The sequence below is a fragment of the Anastrepha obliqua genome, chromosome 2 (assembly GCF_027943255.1).
Source record: "Anastrepha obliqua isolate idAnaObli1 chromosome 2, idAnaObli1_1.0, whole genome shotgun sequence".
NCBI lineage: Eukaryota > Metazoa > Arthropoda > Insecta > Diptera > Tephritidae > Anastrepha > Anastrepha obliqua.
The window spans coordinates 22,709,312-22,727,941 of record NC_072893.1 but is presented as its reverse complement, the minus strand read 5'-3'; the positions used below and the strand labels follow the sequence as shown (position 1 = coordinate 22,727,941).

General features: G+C 38.1%; 1 protein-coding gene across 1 annotated transcript in view; it reads right to left on the bottom strand.

The window, feature by feature from the left end:
• The window catches only part of LOC129238905 (tyrosine aminotransferase), a 41,518-nt gene extending 26,790 nt beyond the window's left edge, over positions 1-14,728 (bottom strand). The window contains exon 1 of the mRNA XM_054874133.1: positions 13,946-14,728. Within this exon, the coding sequence (XP_054730108.1) occupies positions 13,946-14,177 (232 nt within the window). The 5' untranslated portion in view covers positions 14,178-14,728. The remainder of the gene's footprint in view (positions 1-13,945) is intronic.
• Positions 14,729-18,630: the final 3,902 nt, after the last annotated feature.

Below are 18,630 nucleotides of genomic sequence, written 5' to 3'. Positions count from 1 at the left end.
TCAATTGAGTAGTAAAGCCCCCTCTCGACGAACAAAACTAACACTCTGCAAGGCTCTCAACGGCGAATATTGCAGACGATGGAACGATGAGCTGTATGAGCTTTACGACGACATAGACATAGCGCAGCGAATAAAGATCCAGCGGCTACGTTGGCTGGGTCATGTCGTCCGAATGGATACAAACGCTCGGGCTCTGAAAGTATTCGATGCGGTACGAGATGGTGGTAGCAGAGGAAGAGGAAGGCCTCCCCTGCGTTGGAAAGATCAGGTGAAGGACTTGGCAATTGGCGCCGGTTAGCACGAATAAGAAACGACTGGCGATTTGTTAAACTCGGCCAAAATCGCGTAAGCGGTTATCGCGCCAATTAAGAAGAAGAAGTATGTATGTAGTCTATAATCTATCGAAAAAGGAGCAGATTTTTATGCTGAGCTTCTCTTCTAATTTGAAATTTTTTTGATGGGTGAGTTATGGTTCAAAATGTCTCCGCACAAATGGCAGTTCTATAAACAGCAGTGTTTAGTGGGCATCGTAAACTCGCCCGACTATCCGTATGCCACATTCAGTTAAATTTCGATATTTAAACATTTCCCTACGGGGTCTGCTATGAACAGGCAAATTTCAAACAAAAAAGGTAAGCGCCAACGATTGATAACATTTTCGAGAGTGCCTTAGTAGTACGTACATACATACATGCATACATACACACATATATATGTAAAAAAGCTAAAACTTGAAGTAGCTTAAAAAGTATATATTTTACAGTACTGAATTATGTATATTGTTTTATGGCTGAAGCAACTTTTTATGTTAATTAAACTTCGAGCAACTATCGAGAATATTTCTCGATTTAAATAAACAATAAACGGGTTCGCAAAATGCTGCGCGGAAAGTTATGCATAGAGATTTGAAAATATTTTCCAGCAAATTATCCATAATTAATTAAAGGCTATTCAATGGAATGCTGCGTAAACAAACAGCAACGAAAAAAATACAAAAACAAACATTTATTTCACAACAAGTTAACAATAAGTTGTTGCACCTGTTCACACAGGCTGCCCAATCTAATGCGATGCAATTATTTTGAGTAAAATCGGACGATGAATTAACGAAAATTGAGAAGATTGAGTTGCGTGATTTGAGCACATAGCCGCTACGCTGATTGGTCGAACAGCGAAGGTGTGTTCGCAACGTTAGTGCTGCATTGACACTCACACATAACTACATATGCGCACACATGAATATTTATAAAACGTTCATATTATTCACTCTGTTTACATACATACACACATATGTCGCGTAAATGAACCCGAATGCGGGCAATGGTGTCGTCAAAAATGTTGATAGGGTGCGAAGAAAAACGTGTTTACGCATTCAAACGTAGGTACTTTTGCATGGATGTATGTATGTAGTTATGTGCATATGTGTATATGTGGACACAAATTTATAGGATAAACAGGCATTTGGGGTTATTTCCAGAAGGTTAAGAAAAGAAATAGTACCGCCTTGAGTAAGCTTACCAGCACAGCCAATACATACATATGCACATACACACACACAACTTTAAACAGAAGCAGTCAAAATTGATTCCAAAGCCTATTTATACAAGGTGATATCAATAGAGCACGTTTTGCGTTTTTTCTTGCGATTTGGAGTTTCGAATGGCAAAGTGAACTGCCCACAAGTGAACGCGCACTTATTTATGCCCAAGGGTATTATAATTTCGTTCACATAAAGGAATCGAGATATATAGAGACATGCGTAAATGTATATACCAAAAAATTATTAAAAATGATGAGAGAAATCGATTTATAAATGTCCGTCCGTGCTTCCGTATGAAATCGGTCAATAACCACGTGAATTTGTCATATTACGGTCATTTTCAAAAAAGAAAAAAATATCACGTTTTTATACAGGGTGGCTGATGAATTTTGCTACATTAAGAAACTCAAATAACTTTTTTTTTAGTGTATGGAATTCATTTATTTTTTTTTTTCAAGTTGAAGGTCATTAAGTTTTATTAAATGTAGCTTAACTAGTTTTAAAAATAATTGAATTTAAATGCCCCCATGCTCGTTGACACAAGTGCGGCATCTTAGTAAAAAGTTGTTCATTGCTGCTTTGAGAGTTGCGACAGGAATAGCCGCAATTGTTGCCCGAATGGATTGTTTTAGATCATCCAAATTTGTTGGCTTTGTTTTATAAACTTCTTGTTTACATAAACCCCACAAGAAAAAGTCAGGTGCAGTAAGGTCAGGCGACCTGGGGGGGCAACGAAATTCGGAGTTTCTTGAAATCAGTTTATTGGGAAATTTTCGTCGCAACTCTGTCATAACAGTCTGGGCTATGTGAGACGTTGCCCCATCTTGTTGAAACCACACAGAGTTGAAAGGAATTCTCTTTCGGCGTAGTTCTGGATAGAAAAATTCTTTCAGCATTTTCAAATAACGGTCTCCAGTAACCGTAACGGTGTGACCATTTTCTTCAAAAAAATAAGGCCCGACAATACAGCGTGAAGAAACCGCACACCACACTGTCACGCGAAGAGGATGCAATTCCGTCTCGTGGAGTATCTGTGGGTTAGAAGTACTCCATATTCGACAATTTTGTTTGTTCACATTGCCGTTTAAATCGAAATGGGCCTCATCAGACATGAAAAGGCAGGTTAACATGTTTTGGTCTTCTTCCACCATTTGCAGGATCTTCTGGCAAAATTCCAAGCGAATCGGCAAGTCTGCTGCATTCAGTTTGTTAACCATTTGAATTTTGTAGGGAAATAAGTCTAAATTTTTGTGCATTATTGTTTGCAAAGACTGTCGGCTGACACCAAGTTGAGCAGATAAGCTTCTTGTTGCGACTGTTCCTTGCGACTGTTCCTTGCTCAGCAAAATTATTCACCAGTCTCATTATGGTCCATCTGCTCGTCCAAATTCTTGTTTGCGTGTCCCAGTTATCCATTTTAATAAATTTTAAAGATCAATCTGCAAATTAAAACAAAAATGGAACAGATAACTTAAAAAGAAAAAAAGTTATTCAATTTTTTTTTGGTAGCGGCTTTCATCAGCCACCTTGTACAGGGTTTGATTGAAAGGTAATGAGCCTTATTTTATTAAGCAGTTTTATTAAACCTTTTGGCTTCTACAACTAATATTCTTCAAAATAGGACCCTTGAGCGTCAATGCACCACTGGTAGCGGTCCTTCCACTGCAGGAAACATTTTTTAAACTCATCCGCCGGAATCGCGTTCAATTCGGCTGTCAGAGTTTTTTGGATCGCCTCGATGGAGTCGAAACGCCTCCCCTTTAGCTTTCTTTTCAGGCGCGGGAACAAGAAGAAGTGCGGATGGGGACAAGTCTGGGCTGTAGGGAGGGTGGGGAAGCACCGGAACCCCATCTTGGCCAATGCAGTGGGGCAGATGAAGGCGGTGTGCGCCGGCGCATTGTCGTGATAAAGGGTCCAATTGTTGACGAGGTCGGGCCGAACCCGGGCGACGCGGTTTTTCAGCCGAAGGAGCACTTCTTTGTAAAATGCCGCGTTTACAGTGCTTCGAAAAAGATTATCAGTATGGTTTTGACCTTGGACGCCACAGCAAAATCCTAACACACTTTTAAAACAGCTTTCACGCGCGGAGCGATGTTGACTGCACCGCTGTTGCCAGCGAACTGGGACCGGTTTCTAGTGGAAGGGGAAGGTCCAACGATCATATTTCCCCACCAGCCGATTCAGTTGATCGCTTGGCAGACGCTCCGCGCGGCCAGGCTCATTACTTTTCAATCAAACCCTGTATGATATAGATATGAGTTATGAAAAAACGTGATTCAAAAGTTATAAATCCATGTATCTCTTAATAAAACCTTTCGACTTAATGCAACTCGCAAAACTGAACTCACCTAATTTAGATTCCATACATAAATATTTTCGAGATCGGATAAAAATCACGTTCACGTTTTATAAAGGGTCTTTAAAAAGTGACACCTAGATGCCAGTAGAGTATAGTTTCTAGATGGTACCTTTTTAATGTCATTTTAGAAATTTCTCAAGTAGACAGATGCACGATTTTACTCGTTAAATTTCTTAAAACCCATTATGAAAATGGTCGATCTTTAAGAACAACATATTGCAAAATTCGTGATTTTTTTGGTGGAAATAATCGTCCGAATGAGTTGATAATCCAAAGGTTGGTGAAAAAATTTCAAGAAACTACTGGTTCTGTCGAGGATAAAAAAAGGATTATATGTATATACATATATAATTGGCGCGTACACCCTTTTTGGGTGTTTGGCCGAGCTCCTCATCCTATTTGAAGCGATGCGTCTCGCCGAGGGGCGACCGCTATTAGAAAAATGTTTTTCTTCATTTTGGTGTTTCACCGAGATTCGAACCTACGTTCTCTCTGAATTCCGAATGATAGTCACACAGAAACGCATTAGGCTATGGCGGCCATCGCCAAAGGATTGACAGACGAAAAACTGGACGTTCTGTTGAGAATATTGCTGCTGTAACGCAAGGTGTTGTTGAACAACCTTACCTCAACAACACCTACGCGCCATCTCGTCCGATTACTGGATAAAGCCTTCACTTTACAGCTTAACCCGAGGTGAGCCGTCTCACGATCCAGGTTTCTTTTGGCTTGCCGGGCGCTCTTCCTCTAGCTGTGAGTGGGTTTCATGCCATTGCCTTCTTCGCTATGTTACGTCTTCTCGGCGTAAAGTGTGATCAACCCACTTCCATTTCTGTCTTTTATTCCGAATGTCTAGCAACGCCATGTTTGCTTTTTTTTCGAGCAATTCCTTATTTGGCATTATTTTTGGCCAGAAAAATCGGAATATAATCCTTAGACAGCGGTTGGCAAAAACTTGTAAGCGACTGGTTATAGCGGTGGTGATTTTCCAGGTAGAACTACTATACAGCGGTACCGACAGCACATTCGACTTGAAGAGGCTAACCTTTAAACTGAAACCCAGGTTGTTGATTCGCCATATAGAGTACAACATCCCGGGCAATGGCTTTTTCGATCCGTAAGCATATGTCTACATCCATGGCACAGCCCGGAGCAACTTTACTGCCGAGGTAAGTAATTCCTAAACTGTTTCCAATTAATTACAACAAAAAATTTAAAAATCGAAAAAAAATTATCTCAGGAGTACCTTGAGAAACATTTTCCTTTAACAAATGCATTTGGATTTTTTTGTTTCACACTGTTGCTAGTTAATCCCTTTATTGGGACTTTGACCGAGTTCTGCCACCAGTGTGTGTTGTGCGTATGGATATTTTTCCATAAAAAGAGAGACCTACAGTTTGATGCCGCCTTTGAACGGTAGATGTTTTTTTATAAGAAGCTTTTCTTGGCAGAAATACCCCCTCGTCAGGAGGAGGAGGCTGCTATTAGACAAAACTTTTTATAATTTGGTGTTTCACGGTGCGACGTACAGTTTTAAGCCAACTCCGAACGGCAGATATTTTTGCCTTTGCCTGCCGAGCGGCGACCGCTACTAGAAAAAACTGTTTCTATTATTTTGGTGTTTCATGTACGGAGACTCGAACCTCCGCACTTCCGAATGGTAGCCGCGCACTTATCCGCCGCGGCCAATATTTAATTCCCTCATAAATACGAGAGAAAATAAAATTTATCTAAGTACGAGTATAAATGCAAATGAAATAATTACAGGGTGGGCCATGTAAAATTTGCTTTTTGAATCGGCTATAAAAAAAAGCTAATTAATATTTTTTCAAACTTTGTTTTTATTTTGAAGATTGAACATTGTCATTTATGAATGAAAAATAATATCGTTCAAATGACTGCCACGACTGGCTTTTCAGTAGGCCATTCGATCAACCCAATTGTTAAGCACATTTTCGATTGTTTGGGCTCCAATTTCATGAATGGCAACTTTGATTTCGTGTTTTAAAGCATCAATCGCCTCTGTATGGTTCGCATAGCATTTGTCCTTAACGGCTCCCCACAAAAAATAGTCCAACGGGCTTAAATCACAGCTCCGAGGCGGCCAATTGATATCGGAATTCAAAAACGGTAGCCAAAAGTTCGAGTGTAACTTTGGCAGTGTGACAAGTTGCCACTGTCCTGTTGAAACCAAATGTCGTCCATGCCATCCTCTGCAATTTTTGGAAACAAAAACTCGTTGAGCATGTCACGGTAACGCTTGCAATTTACTGTAACCGCGGAAGAAGAAGAAGACTCAACACTTTGAAAATAGGTTTTCCATATTTCCCAATTTTGTTCGAGCGTATAGCGTCCCATTTCGTAAATGTCAAACCTTTAAGTAAATTATGAACACATTTGACAAAAAGCAAAAGCTATATGGCCCACCCTGTATAACACTGACAACACCGCTTATAGTGGCGCGAACAACAATTTAACGGTTCTGCGAATAGTTACGGTATACGAGTATAAACCGTCAGTTAGGCTTGATCACTTTTCGTAATGTGTAACTTGAAACTTGGAATTAAAATGTATGCCTATTGACTATTACGCAACAACTAAGTCTCGTTACGTAATCAAGACGTTTCGGATTTTAATACAGGAATATAGGGTGTCTAAAAACGGACAACAAAATGATCGCTTTCCTGAGGAGTTGTACGAACTCTGTATGGTAATCTACACCTTTTGAATTAGTGCGGCTCTAGTGAATTAGAAATTATAACTGGTTTGCGTTCCCTCACTTTTACCTTTTATAATCATCTCTCATTCGATTACTTAATCTGATAGAAAAATTTCCAATAAAAACAAAAATGCTTTTATAGTATCATCTTATTTTACTGCTTTTAGTCCGGTTAAAATATATGACACGCTTGAAGCTTTAGAATAGTCGACCGGTAGTAAGTATTGCTTCTGGTCACTCTCACAATGCAGATAATACAAAATTACTACTCTGTTCTTGGGGAATTTGGCACGATCAGTTGTTTTGAGTGACGTTAGCACAGAAAATAAACAAGCCTGTGTGTGAAAAATTACTCTTTGTGAAGCAATCAGTGAATGTTTTAATTTTTAATTGAATCCAGATATACTCCATGTACTACAGGCAGGGCACCTCCGCTATGTTAACAGTACTTTATATTTTATAACCGTTAGTACTTTAAATTTGTTGTCAAAATTCTTGCACAGGAAATCCGGGTCTATAAATGAACGAAAGTAAAACGAAATATCTCCTGTTATGGATACAAAAGGTCTTTTAGGTCAAAGTGTCAGCCAACAAATACAAAATTATTATTATCTCCTCTCATAACATATAAAGTCGCGTCTTATCACCACCGCAACTGTTGGCTGTTATAAATTTGAAAAAGTAAAGGACTTCCTCTACTTTGGAAATCAGCATCAACATCGATAACCACATCAGCCTTGGAATCCAATGAAGAATCGCTCTTGCCAACGAGTGCTACTTTAGACTAAGAAGGCAATTGAGCTGTAAAGTCCTCGCTCAACGAACAGAAAACACCCGTTTTATTGTCAGGCGCCGAAATGTGGACGATAACAACACCTGATTCGACGGCTCTTGGAGTGTTCGAGAGAAAGTTTCTGCGAAGAATTTATGGACCTTTGCGTGCGTATCAAAGGCAGACATGGATGTAGTGCAGCGAATTATGACCCAGTGGAAGGACAAAGTGGATTAAAACTTGGCTTCGCTTGGTTTTTCTAAATTGCGTTAGTTAATCTGTGAAAGAAATTACCGGCGCGCTTAGTTGTCGCTTAGGCGGTTACTGCGCCAATAAAGAAGAAGAAGAAGCTCGTTGGGTTAACTGAGTTAAAAAAAGTAATAAAAATACGGTATTGCGTGTAAAAATATGAAAAGACGAGTGATGATAAAGCAGATGCTGTTTTTTCTTGCTTCCACTTGCTTTCGCTTATTCTCCTTCTTTTGCTATTTGTTTTGTTTCTATGCTGGCGTCATGGCCTAGGAATGGTCATTCATTCAAGTGAATCATAATCAAATTCATTCTTCCCTCAGGTGACCTTCTTCTTCGCGTGAACTTCTAATCCAGCGGTTGTATATGGGTACATTAAGGCCGAATTTCTTCTTCAAGATTTAACTTTGTACGTTTTTTCTCTGAAAGGAAGTTTCGCCTTGAAAAAGATTGTGCATAGATCTATAAAAAAAGATCGTGACGAGAGTATACTCACCCACGGTTCTTGCAGGGTAGTACTCTGTCTCAGATTATCTGAAAACAAAATTCTGTACCACTTACGGTCAAATTATAGATATAGCTGAAATCTTGAAACATTTTTTTTTAAGAATCTAGTACGACCTAACGGGCATACCGAATGAGTCTTATAAATCGATGAAGACTCTAGACAATATACCCATAGATTGTCTGAAAAAAAAATTCTTCTCTCTGAGGAAACTCGAGGAAGATTTTACAATCTGAATAACACAAATCCTGGAAGAATTGTTTCATAAACCTTTGCAAATAAAGGTTCAGAAACCTTTGCAAATAAAGGCTCAGAAACCTATTTTAAGGATTGTTATTGGAGAAATATCTCAATCATTGATATCAAGGAAGTTTTGGACTTTGTATAGAATAATCACAAACCCACATAAAGAAAAAAAGATGAAAATTTGACAATGCCGTAGTGCCTTTATATGTATATATATGATGCTTAACCCCTTTTGGGTATTTGACCGGGCTCCTACTCTAATTTGTGACGTGCGTCTTGATGTTTTTCCACAAATGGAGAAGCCTACAGTTTCAAGCCAACTCCGAACGGCAAATGGTTTTTTATGAGGAGCTTTTTCATGGCAGAAATACACTCGGAGGTTTTACATTGCCTGCCGAGGAGGGACCGCTATTAGAAAAAACTTTTCATTTCACCTGCGCCCTTGCGAATGATAGTCTTGCATCAACTCATACGGCTACGGCGGCCGCCTTCATTGAGAGTAGAAAAAATAAAATACACGCGAAGTTAGAACCTTTACGTTTCACTTTTATAATTTGAATTAAATACACTGAGCACTTTTCCAAATTTACCTACTTTCCCTGTTTCTAAAACAAAAACAAAAAAAATATCATTTCTCAACCCCAAAAACTTATCTTTTCCATCCAAAGAAGGCGTTGTTCCTAAGGAACGTCAGGTGGGCATTCCCACTATTTAGAAAGCGGCAGGCTAATCACCTACCTTTTCAGAAATCAAAATATAATAGATTAACGAAACCAATGCAAGAGTCTCACAACTCCTGAGTCTTGTCGAGGCCCTATGCTCCCGAGAGGAGTGAACAAGGAAAAAATTTATAAATAAAATATGGGTTTCGCATAACACGAATCCAATTAGTCATTTTATTTGAGAGCTGACCGTGATAATAAAAGTTTTATGCAGCAGGCGCTCGCTAAAGTTGCAACTCGGCATTCGAAAATCATTTTCACGCATAATTTTTTGGTTATGTAAAATTTCCCGAATGTCGAGATGCCGAGGTAGTAAGCCTGATTAATTTACAGCATCAGCTGTGTGTGAACTTCCATTTCCTTGACTTTTAAGGAACTTTAGTTCCCTTGAACTGCAGCCAGATTTTAAAATAAAAATTAATTGAAAATAAATTTAAATAAAAGTAAGTATGAAAATGCCCGGTGGAATTCGTTGAAAGCTTCTGCTACCTTGGCTGCATCCTCACGGTAGATGGCGGAGCAGATGAAAATGTAAACTGCAGGCTAAACAAAGCAAGGATGGCTTTCGGGAGGGGAGTTCGCAAATCTCCAGGCGCACTTAACTACGAATATTCGGCTCATGTGTAAAGGCAGTATTGTTGTACGAAAGCGAAACATGGCTGATCTCTAACACCATCACACAGAGGCTACAATCCTTCATCAACAAATGCCTTCGCATCATCAGCAGAATATTATGGCCGAACACCATCAGTAACGACGCACTGTGGAGGTAAACGAACGAGGAACCCATTCTTAGGCAAATCAAGCGCAGAAAGTGGCGATGGCTAGGTCACACATTGAGAAAACCACCAGGTAGCATCACTAGAATGGCACTTGACTGGAACTCGCAAGGGAGCACAGGTAGCGATCGACCAAAAAACAATTGAAGAAGGTCGATGCTGCGCGAACTAGCAGATGTGTCGGCATCTCATGGGACGGTGCAAAAACAACAGCACAGAAGCGTGTACGATGGAAGAGTGTTGTCGAGGCTCTATACTCCCGAGAGGAGTAAACAAGGAAAAAAAGTATGAAAATGAGTTTATTTTCGAGTACTTTATTTATTTATTTTTTTTTTTTTTTGCTCTGAAGAAATTAAATCAACTAATTTTTCCGTTACCGATTAAGGGAGAAGAAGGAGTGCATTCTTTTTTAGAAAGTTTGCCAAGATACCGAATGGCGAAATATAAAATTACCGAAACTGGTTTGAAGAACCCTAATGTGAGAAAAGTACGAATAGAAAGCAAATCCTTGAGAGTAGTTTACGCTGAGCTCCTCCAAGGCGAGGAGGAAGTTATGGTTGTCAAAAAAAAATTTTATAATTCTTTTTAATTACACGGTACTACAAAATAAAAAAAATCGAAAGAACTCTTCAAGTGATATACAAGTAGTGCACGTTTTAGTTCAAGACCAGTACAACACAAAATTGTGTATAAAAAATTCAAAACTCCCTCGAATTTTGGTGTTTTTGATGAAGTAAAAATACATAACCACCCATTTTTCAACCGATTTTTTATTTCAATATGGTCTTGGGAAGGGGAGTGTATGTGCGTTAAAGGCGTTATGTATATAATTCTAAGATTGAACGATTGACGTTCGAAAGAAATGTTCAATAACAAGCTTTGATTTGTGCAATTTTTCCACGTTTTTTTTTCAATGTGATGCAATTTTTTGGCCACTATTCTCCAACAGGGACCACATATGTATATATACATATTTCTAAACTCGAATAAAATGTGCTCGAAATAAGCTATTTTTCATCTTCATAACTTCTACTCAAATATGAACGAGACGTTATCAATAAAACGGTCCGCGGATGACATATGACAAAAATAAATTTTTTGTTTTTTGGTAGGACTGTTATAAGCTTACATGGCAAATTTCAGCGTGATAGTTTGTTTTCTGTGCTACTGTAAACAAGTCAAGCTCGAGTGTGTTCTTCGAATTTAACGATGGAAATTCAAGTTGAACAAAGAATTTGTTTGAAATTTGGTTATTCCAACAAAATTTCGGCTTCAGACGCCTTAAAAATGTTGCAGACAACCTATGGGGACTCTGCTCTATCGCGTGCACGTGTTTTCCAGTGGTACAAATCATTCAAAGAGGGCCGTACATCGGTTGAAAACTTGCCTCATGAACGTCGTCCAGCAACATCACTAAACGACGAAAACATCGGAAAAGTAAAGGAAATTGTCCTTTAAAATCGCACAAATCGCAAAATCGGTTAACGCTGAATATTATTTAGACGTTTTAAAGCGTTTGCGCGAGAACATTCGTCTTAAAAGGAAGGAATTGTGGGACAACAAGTCATGGATCTTGCATCACGATAATGCACCAGCTCACACATCACGTCTTGTTCGCGATTATTTGAACAAAAATAATGTTAATATCGTTCCGCAAGCACCGTATTCGCCTGATATGGATTCATGTGACTTTTTCCTGTTTCCCAAGCTCAATTTGCCGCTCCGTGGAAAACATTTTGAGACAATTGAAGTCATAAAAGAGGATTCGAAGAAGGAACTGAAATCCATACCGAAATCGGCCTTCCAGAAAAGCTATGATTATTGGAAAAAACGTTGGCATATGTGTATCGCCTCCAATGGTGATTACTTTGAAGGAGATAAAATTAAAATTGAACAATAATTAACCGTTTGTGTTTTATTAAATCAGTCTCGTTCATATTTGAGCAGAAGGTATATACATATTTCTAAACTCCAATAAAATGTGCTCGAAATAAGCTATTTTTCATCTTCATACATTGAAAACTGTAAAAGTTACGATTTTTTTTTTTTAAGTTTCTTTTCCAAATTTTTAAAAATCCAGCTGAGCCGAGACTGCGAGAGAACACTGCATGACTGATAGTGCTTTATTGCTCATTGTGGCTAATTTTGAAAGACAGCAATAAGTTTACATAACTATAAATACATCTAACATATCAAAACTCATTATAACCCAAGCTTGCCTAATCCAAACTGACCAACCGTAGCTGGCATGACACAGCAGAACCGTTTGCAATTTGATGGTAAGCATGTACAATTTAATGAGTGCGAAAAATCATCACTCTTGAATGATCAAGACCTATTAAAACTTAACATAAGTGCATCTAACCTAACTTAACCTAACCTTACCTAAGTGTATTAAGTAAACATAAATCAGAATTTGTGATAAGCGGAATATTTGTTGACAAAAAGCATCGTTTGGAATTCGCAAAAAGTAAGGCCGTGGTTGAAGGATATAACCTTCTTTTCGAACGCACATACATTGAAAGTCAGTGGTTTGAACCTAAATATGTTTGTTCATTTTGCACTACTACAATAAAAAATGGAGATATGAAAAAAAATCAGTATTTCCTGGACTTAGTGACGCTTAAATAAAAGATTTGAAATATTTCAGGTGTATTTGTGGGGCCACAGATACGAAAACTGATGGTTGATGAAACTTTTGTGCTGAAATTGAATGAAGTTGAAAAAAGAGCATGGATAAATTTCATTTCTTTATGTCGCAACTTTTTAGAAAACGAAAAAAGTGCTAACTATGTTAACGTCGGTTCAATTGTGTTACGTAGGGTTCTACTTAGTGAAGTGAGATTAGGATTAGTTATTCAAGGTTACGTCGAGTTTGGATAGGTTGGCATTGCAAACTAATCAAAATGACTTCGTTTTGCAATGCAGAAAAAACAGCACAATTGGTTCGATTTGTTTCACATTGTGTAATGTTGGATTGATTTCGATAACGTTAGATTAGGTGTGGTTTAGTTAGGTAATACTACGTCCGGGTAAGTCAGAAAATTGCAGAAGTAAGTCAGAAAATTGCGTTACTTTTTGCATTTTTTTTTTGTTGACGTTTTACTATAATATTCTTCTACGGTCTCTGTTCAACTCGAGAATGTTCTGTTTTTACTTGGAACATTTCTTATCAATTTTGATGAAATAATGCTTGCTAGATGCGGAATGGACACAGGTATGAGTAAATATACTTAATTATACACGTATTTCGCAAATAATAACGGAGAACCGCATTACATTTTCAAATATGAAGGTAGAGAACAAAACTTTCAGTTAACTGATTTTTTTCGTTTTACAAAAAAAATCCGTTACTTCAACACATTTTGATCGATTTTTGAAATTAAATGCTTTTTACATTCGGAATAGACACAGCTATAAGACTAATCTACTAATAAATGAACCTTTCATTTCAATATTATCGACAACATCTCGTTATACTCGCAGAAATTGGAAAAATTTACTACAATTAAAGTTTTGTGAGGAAAAATCACTGGTTATTTTTGCTTAGCGTGAAAAATAGAAGACATACGTCAGAAGGGCTAACATTTAGCTCAACAAAACTGTTTCAATTGGAAATCGGATAATATGCAGACGAGCTACGAAGTTTTAAGTGTCGGAAAACACCCAAAATCGGTTTTTCAACGATAAATAAAAAATTTGAGGGTGTTAAAAATTTTTTGAACACGATTCCGCGTCATTCTCGGCTAGATCTACAGTGCTCATCATGTCACTTCAAAAGTTCTGATTCACTGTAGCACCGTGTTATATATAATTTTTTTTTTATTACATTTGTTATATTATTATTTAAAAAAAAATTGTAAATAATTTAATTATAATAATTACACTTTTTATTTTATTTTATAAATTATATTAATTTTTGTTTTATAAATTAAATATATTTTTTATGAAAAAGCTTCTATTGTAACACTTTTATCACTGACAGTTCATTCAGCTCGGCTCTTAATGAAGGATACCTGACAAAAGAGCGGCATTGAAAATGACATTTACTCACCTATGGTTAACGGTATCATCGGCTTTTCAGGGTTCGGTGTGATTTTCAATGATTCGACAATGCCACGTATGCGATTATGTGTTTTGTTCGCAATTTTCGAGGACCGGATATTCCATCCTTTGCGTGCATTCTGATTCAGTTTTAGGTCGCCGTTACTGCTGTGATTGTTAGTTAAGTTGGCGCTTTCAGTTTGGAACGCCAAATTATTACTCTCTAAACCGGTTGCCGGCATTATCACACACAAGGATATGCGCAAACCACAATATTTCTTGAATTATGCGCGAAGAGTTTGGAACTTTTTTTAAATTTAAAGATTGAACTTTTTATTTCGGTTGCACACTTATTTCTACTACTTTACACTTTTCACCAAGAAAATTGGCTTCCAAATTGAACAGTTCAAAACCAAGGCGCCTACAATATTATTTGGAAGAATTTAGTTAATTGAGTTCACAAATTTATATCCTTTCGCTACTTTTCATGGTGGCACTACAGAAGCGCACTTTTCAACATCAATAACTTTTTTACCACAAAAAAGGTGCTCTGTGTGACAGTCAGTTATGATTATATTTGTATGTCCCTGTGTGGACGATCTATTTTTAACAGTTACTTGCGTTTCGCATCGGAATATCTGAATTTCACGGTACACAAAATAAAATCTGCGTTACATTTAAAGCCACTCTCTGTTGCTGGTGCTGTCACTGTTGTTGTTGCTGTTGCTGTTACTGCTTATTTTCAGCCTTTCTGCTTTTACTTTAATAGTTGTTAGTTAAATTCTTGCCTGAATTAAACTGATCTACTTGTCTGGTTAGGTTGTGCTTTTAAAGCTAAATATTAAAATGAATACAAATTAAAATATCCACACTTGTTGTTGTAGCGCTACCGAACAGGTGTACGCGTGTGTATTACATGCGCTACAGTGTTTGATACACAGTCTACAACCATAACATTATAATTCTGTTGACACATTTACACCATCCTCACCAATACTATCGAACACCTCCACCATCAGCACAAGCCGAGCAGCCAACCGGCCAGCCAAGTTGGTCGTCAATCAGCCAGCCAGCCGGACCACTCGCTGCTCGTGTGGCTGATTTGAATACTTGTCCGGATATGTGATACTGCGGCACATATTCGAAATATGCCAACATTTACTCTCATTTTGATTTCGTATTTGAATGGATTTGCAAAAATTTCGCTTAACAAACACACACAACGAACGAAATGTGCCGAAGTCAAGCCAAGTGTGCGTTTATGACTGTTACCGCCAAGATCGGTTCGAAGTTGCAGCAAACTTCCGATTTGGATGAATTGATTTCAGTTCGCACTTGAAGCGTGGAGAGAGAATTTCTGTGTTATCTTCCATGAGGAAACCTTTTAGTAATTTGTTTGTTCGACTAAAGCAAGCAAACAAAAAAAAGTCAATGGAGAATTTGCAGTGGCCGAACGCAATGGTGCAAACATATATACACATATGGGCATTAAAATAATGGTTAATGGTTAATGGTTGTAAAGGGTTAAGGAGTAGCCCTTTAGCACTGCGACCATATTGATCTATTGTGCACCCTATGCTGTCTATTGACTGTTAAGTATGCTTATGAATTGTACCAGCTCCTTCTGAGGGAGTGATTGAAGGTCTTCATCTGTAAGCATGAACTTGTTTAAAAACCTTTTCCTTCTATGCGTCAACCCCGGACATTCGATAATGAGATGTTCCATAGACTCCTCATCTTCGCAGCAGAATCTGCAGGTGCTGGTGTTAGTTATGCCTAATTTATGTAAGTGTTTGTTGCAGGTGAAGTGACCCGTGAGGGCGCCTGTGAGAGTGCGAATGCTCTTTTTGTTTAACGTGAGGGCCATGTTGGCTCTTTTAGCGTTGAAACTTAGGAACTTTTTGGAGTGTGTAAGACCCTCCACATTGTTCCAATGCTGATTTAATAGAGTTTTGGCCCAGTATTTTATTTTTTGTTTTAGGTTGTTTTTGTTGAATCCGAACATAGGACTAGGTCCGATGAAGTTTTCATCTGCCCCTTTTTTGGCTTGAACGTCTGCCTTTTCGTTGCCGTCATATCCCTCATGTCCCGGTACCCAAATTAATGAAACATTGTTTTTGGATGCCAGATTATTGAGTGTCTTGTGGCATTCTAAGAGGGTTTTAGATTTGTATGTATAGCTATCTAGAGCTTTTAGGACTGATTGGCTGTCCGAGAGTATTTTAATCCTTACTCTCTTGTGGTTCCTGCGTTGCATGATGTTTACTGCTTCCATTATTGCGTATAGTTCCGCTTGGAATATAGTGGTGTCCCTGGTGAGAGTGAATGATTTGTAGATTCTGGGCCCCACTACACCTGCTCCTACACCGTAAGGTGTATTTGATCCATCAGTGTACCATTTTTGTGAATCATCATTCATCCATTTCGGGTTTGTTTTCCACTCTATCCTCTGGAAAGGTAACTGAGTATCCTTTTGTGAAAGATAGGGTTGGGTCAATGTGGTCTGAAACTTGAGCCATGCTTATGGTGTTTTTGATTTTGTTTAGGATATTTAGGTGACCGGTGAGGTTGCCCAATTTGAAGTTTACTTTCATGTGTAGCATGAGTGCTTGCGTAGCTGCTTCCTCTTGGATTGCTATATGAAGTGGTGGGAGATTAAGGAATGCCAACTGTTGGGGTAGTTCTCATAGCCCCTGTGATGCATAGGCAGGCAAGCCTTTGCACTTTTCCCAGTTTGGTTATCGCTGTTTTTTGGGTAGATTTGCTCCACCATACTAGTGCCCCATACAGTATGATTGGTCTAACCATTTGGGTGTATATCCAGAGGGCCATACTAGGGCTGAGGCCCCAGGATCTCCCTAGTAATTGTTTGGTTGTCCACAAGGATTTCGTGGCTTTTTTTGTTATATTATTTATATGTGATTCCCAAGTGAGTTTTTTATCTAAGGTTAAACCTAGATATTTGACCTCTTCCTTTAGTTCTATCACTGTTTCATTTAGTTTCAATGCAGGAAACTTTAACTTTCTTTTTCTTGTGAAGGGGATTATTGTGGTTTTGTTAGGGTTGATCGACAGCCCCTCCTTTTTGCACCATTCCCATGTTGCGTTCAAGGCATTTTGCATTAAGTCCGTTAGTGTCCTTTCATGGTTGCCTTTTATTATAACAGATATGTCATCTGCATAACCAATGGTTATGAATCCCTTGTTGTTTAGGTGCTGCACCAAGTCATCAACTAGTAGGGACCATAGCAGTGGAGAAAGAACTCTTCCTTGCGGACATCCCTTTACTGTTGTGACATTAAGTTCAGCTTGGCCTAACGAGGCTTTAATAATCCTCTGATTAAGAATTTGGTTTATCCAGTGAGTTATTATTGGGTCTGCACCTCTTTTTTCGAGTGCTGTTTCCATGGATTTGTAATTTGCGTTGTCGAAGGCTCCCTCTATGTCCATAAAGGAACATTAAAATAAGTACGCTGCCTTTACTATATCTATCGATTTCCTTGTGCCGCTCGGAATAATGTAAAACTATTCCCCGCTCTCTATCTCTAAGTTCGACGCAAAATTTGCATGTGAAAGCTACAAAAAAGTTATCGAGTAAGATTCGCCGTTAGAGAGTATGGTTGGTTATGCCTTATTAAACTGGTATAACTCACTGCCTTTCGAACAAATGCAATTTTAGGCAGCTCTATTCCAACGTTGCCAAGATATGTTCATTTATACCAGTTGATCCATCTATTCGCCACTCGCTAACACTTGGCCAAAATAAGAGACTTAATGTCAACAAATTTGGGGTTGCTGCTGTAGCAGCATAAACATTGCCCATACATACATATACGGGGAGTGACAGTCCTTGGCTCGATATAGATCCGAGTCATTTCGGCAACCTAGAACTGACAGCCGTGGGAACCAGGGTTGCTCGAAAAAAAGTTGAATGTCTTAAAGTTGGCTGGCGAGCAACTCTGTTTACACCAGGCGATTACTGCATTCAACTTAAAGTTGCCTGTAAATTCTCCTCATGTAAACATCATGTATAGGTTGTCAAAAAAGTCTTGCGGTATTTTTATTGAATTTTCAATTGTTCATAAAATTGGTTATAATAATGCGATTTAAGTCAAATATGCGCCGTTTTGTTCGATGACGAGTTCCCAACGAGATGCCAACTTCATAATGCCCCTCTTATAGAAGCTCGCTTCCCTATTGTCAAAAAACTCGGAGAGCCAATAAAAAAAAGCGTTAAAATTAAAATTAAAAAATATAAAAAAAAAATAAATTAAATCAAATTAAGCCTAGACTAACTGAGCTTGTAAGTATTTTTTTAATGACAAGACACTTTCTCACCAAGCTAAGCGCGCCCTAACTCATTACAAAAACTTTATTTTAAAATCAACCGTTTTTGTTTACAAGCACCTTGTATCTTTCTGTTCCTTATTATTTTCCTCATTCACATTACCGAAACACCATTTTTCGTTTTTGTTTACGAAAGGGCACTATTTTAATATTCTCTCATACACCTCATCTATGATTACGTTAAGGCAAAATTACGCTCATTTTCATTTATTAAAAACTTTGAAATCGTAAAATCTAGCTTAGATCAGTAAATGCGAAGTTCATACGAGTTGTAACTATAAACAAATGAATCAATCAATTCGTTCTTTAAAAACAAAAATATTTTTCTTGTTTTAACACGAAGCGCAG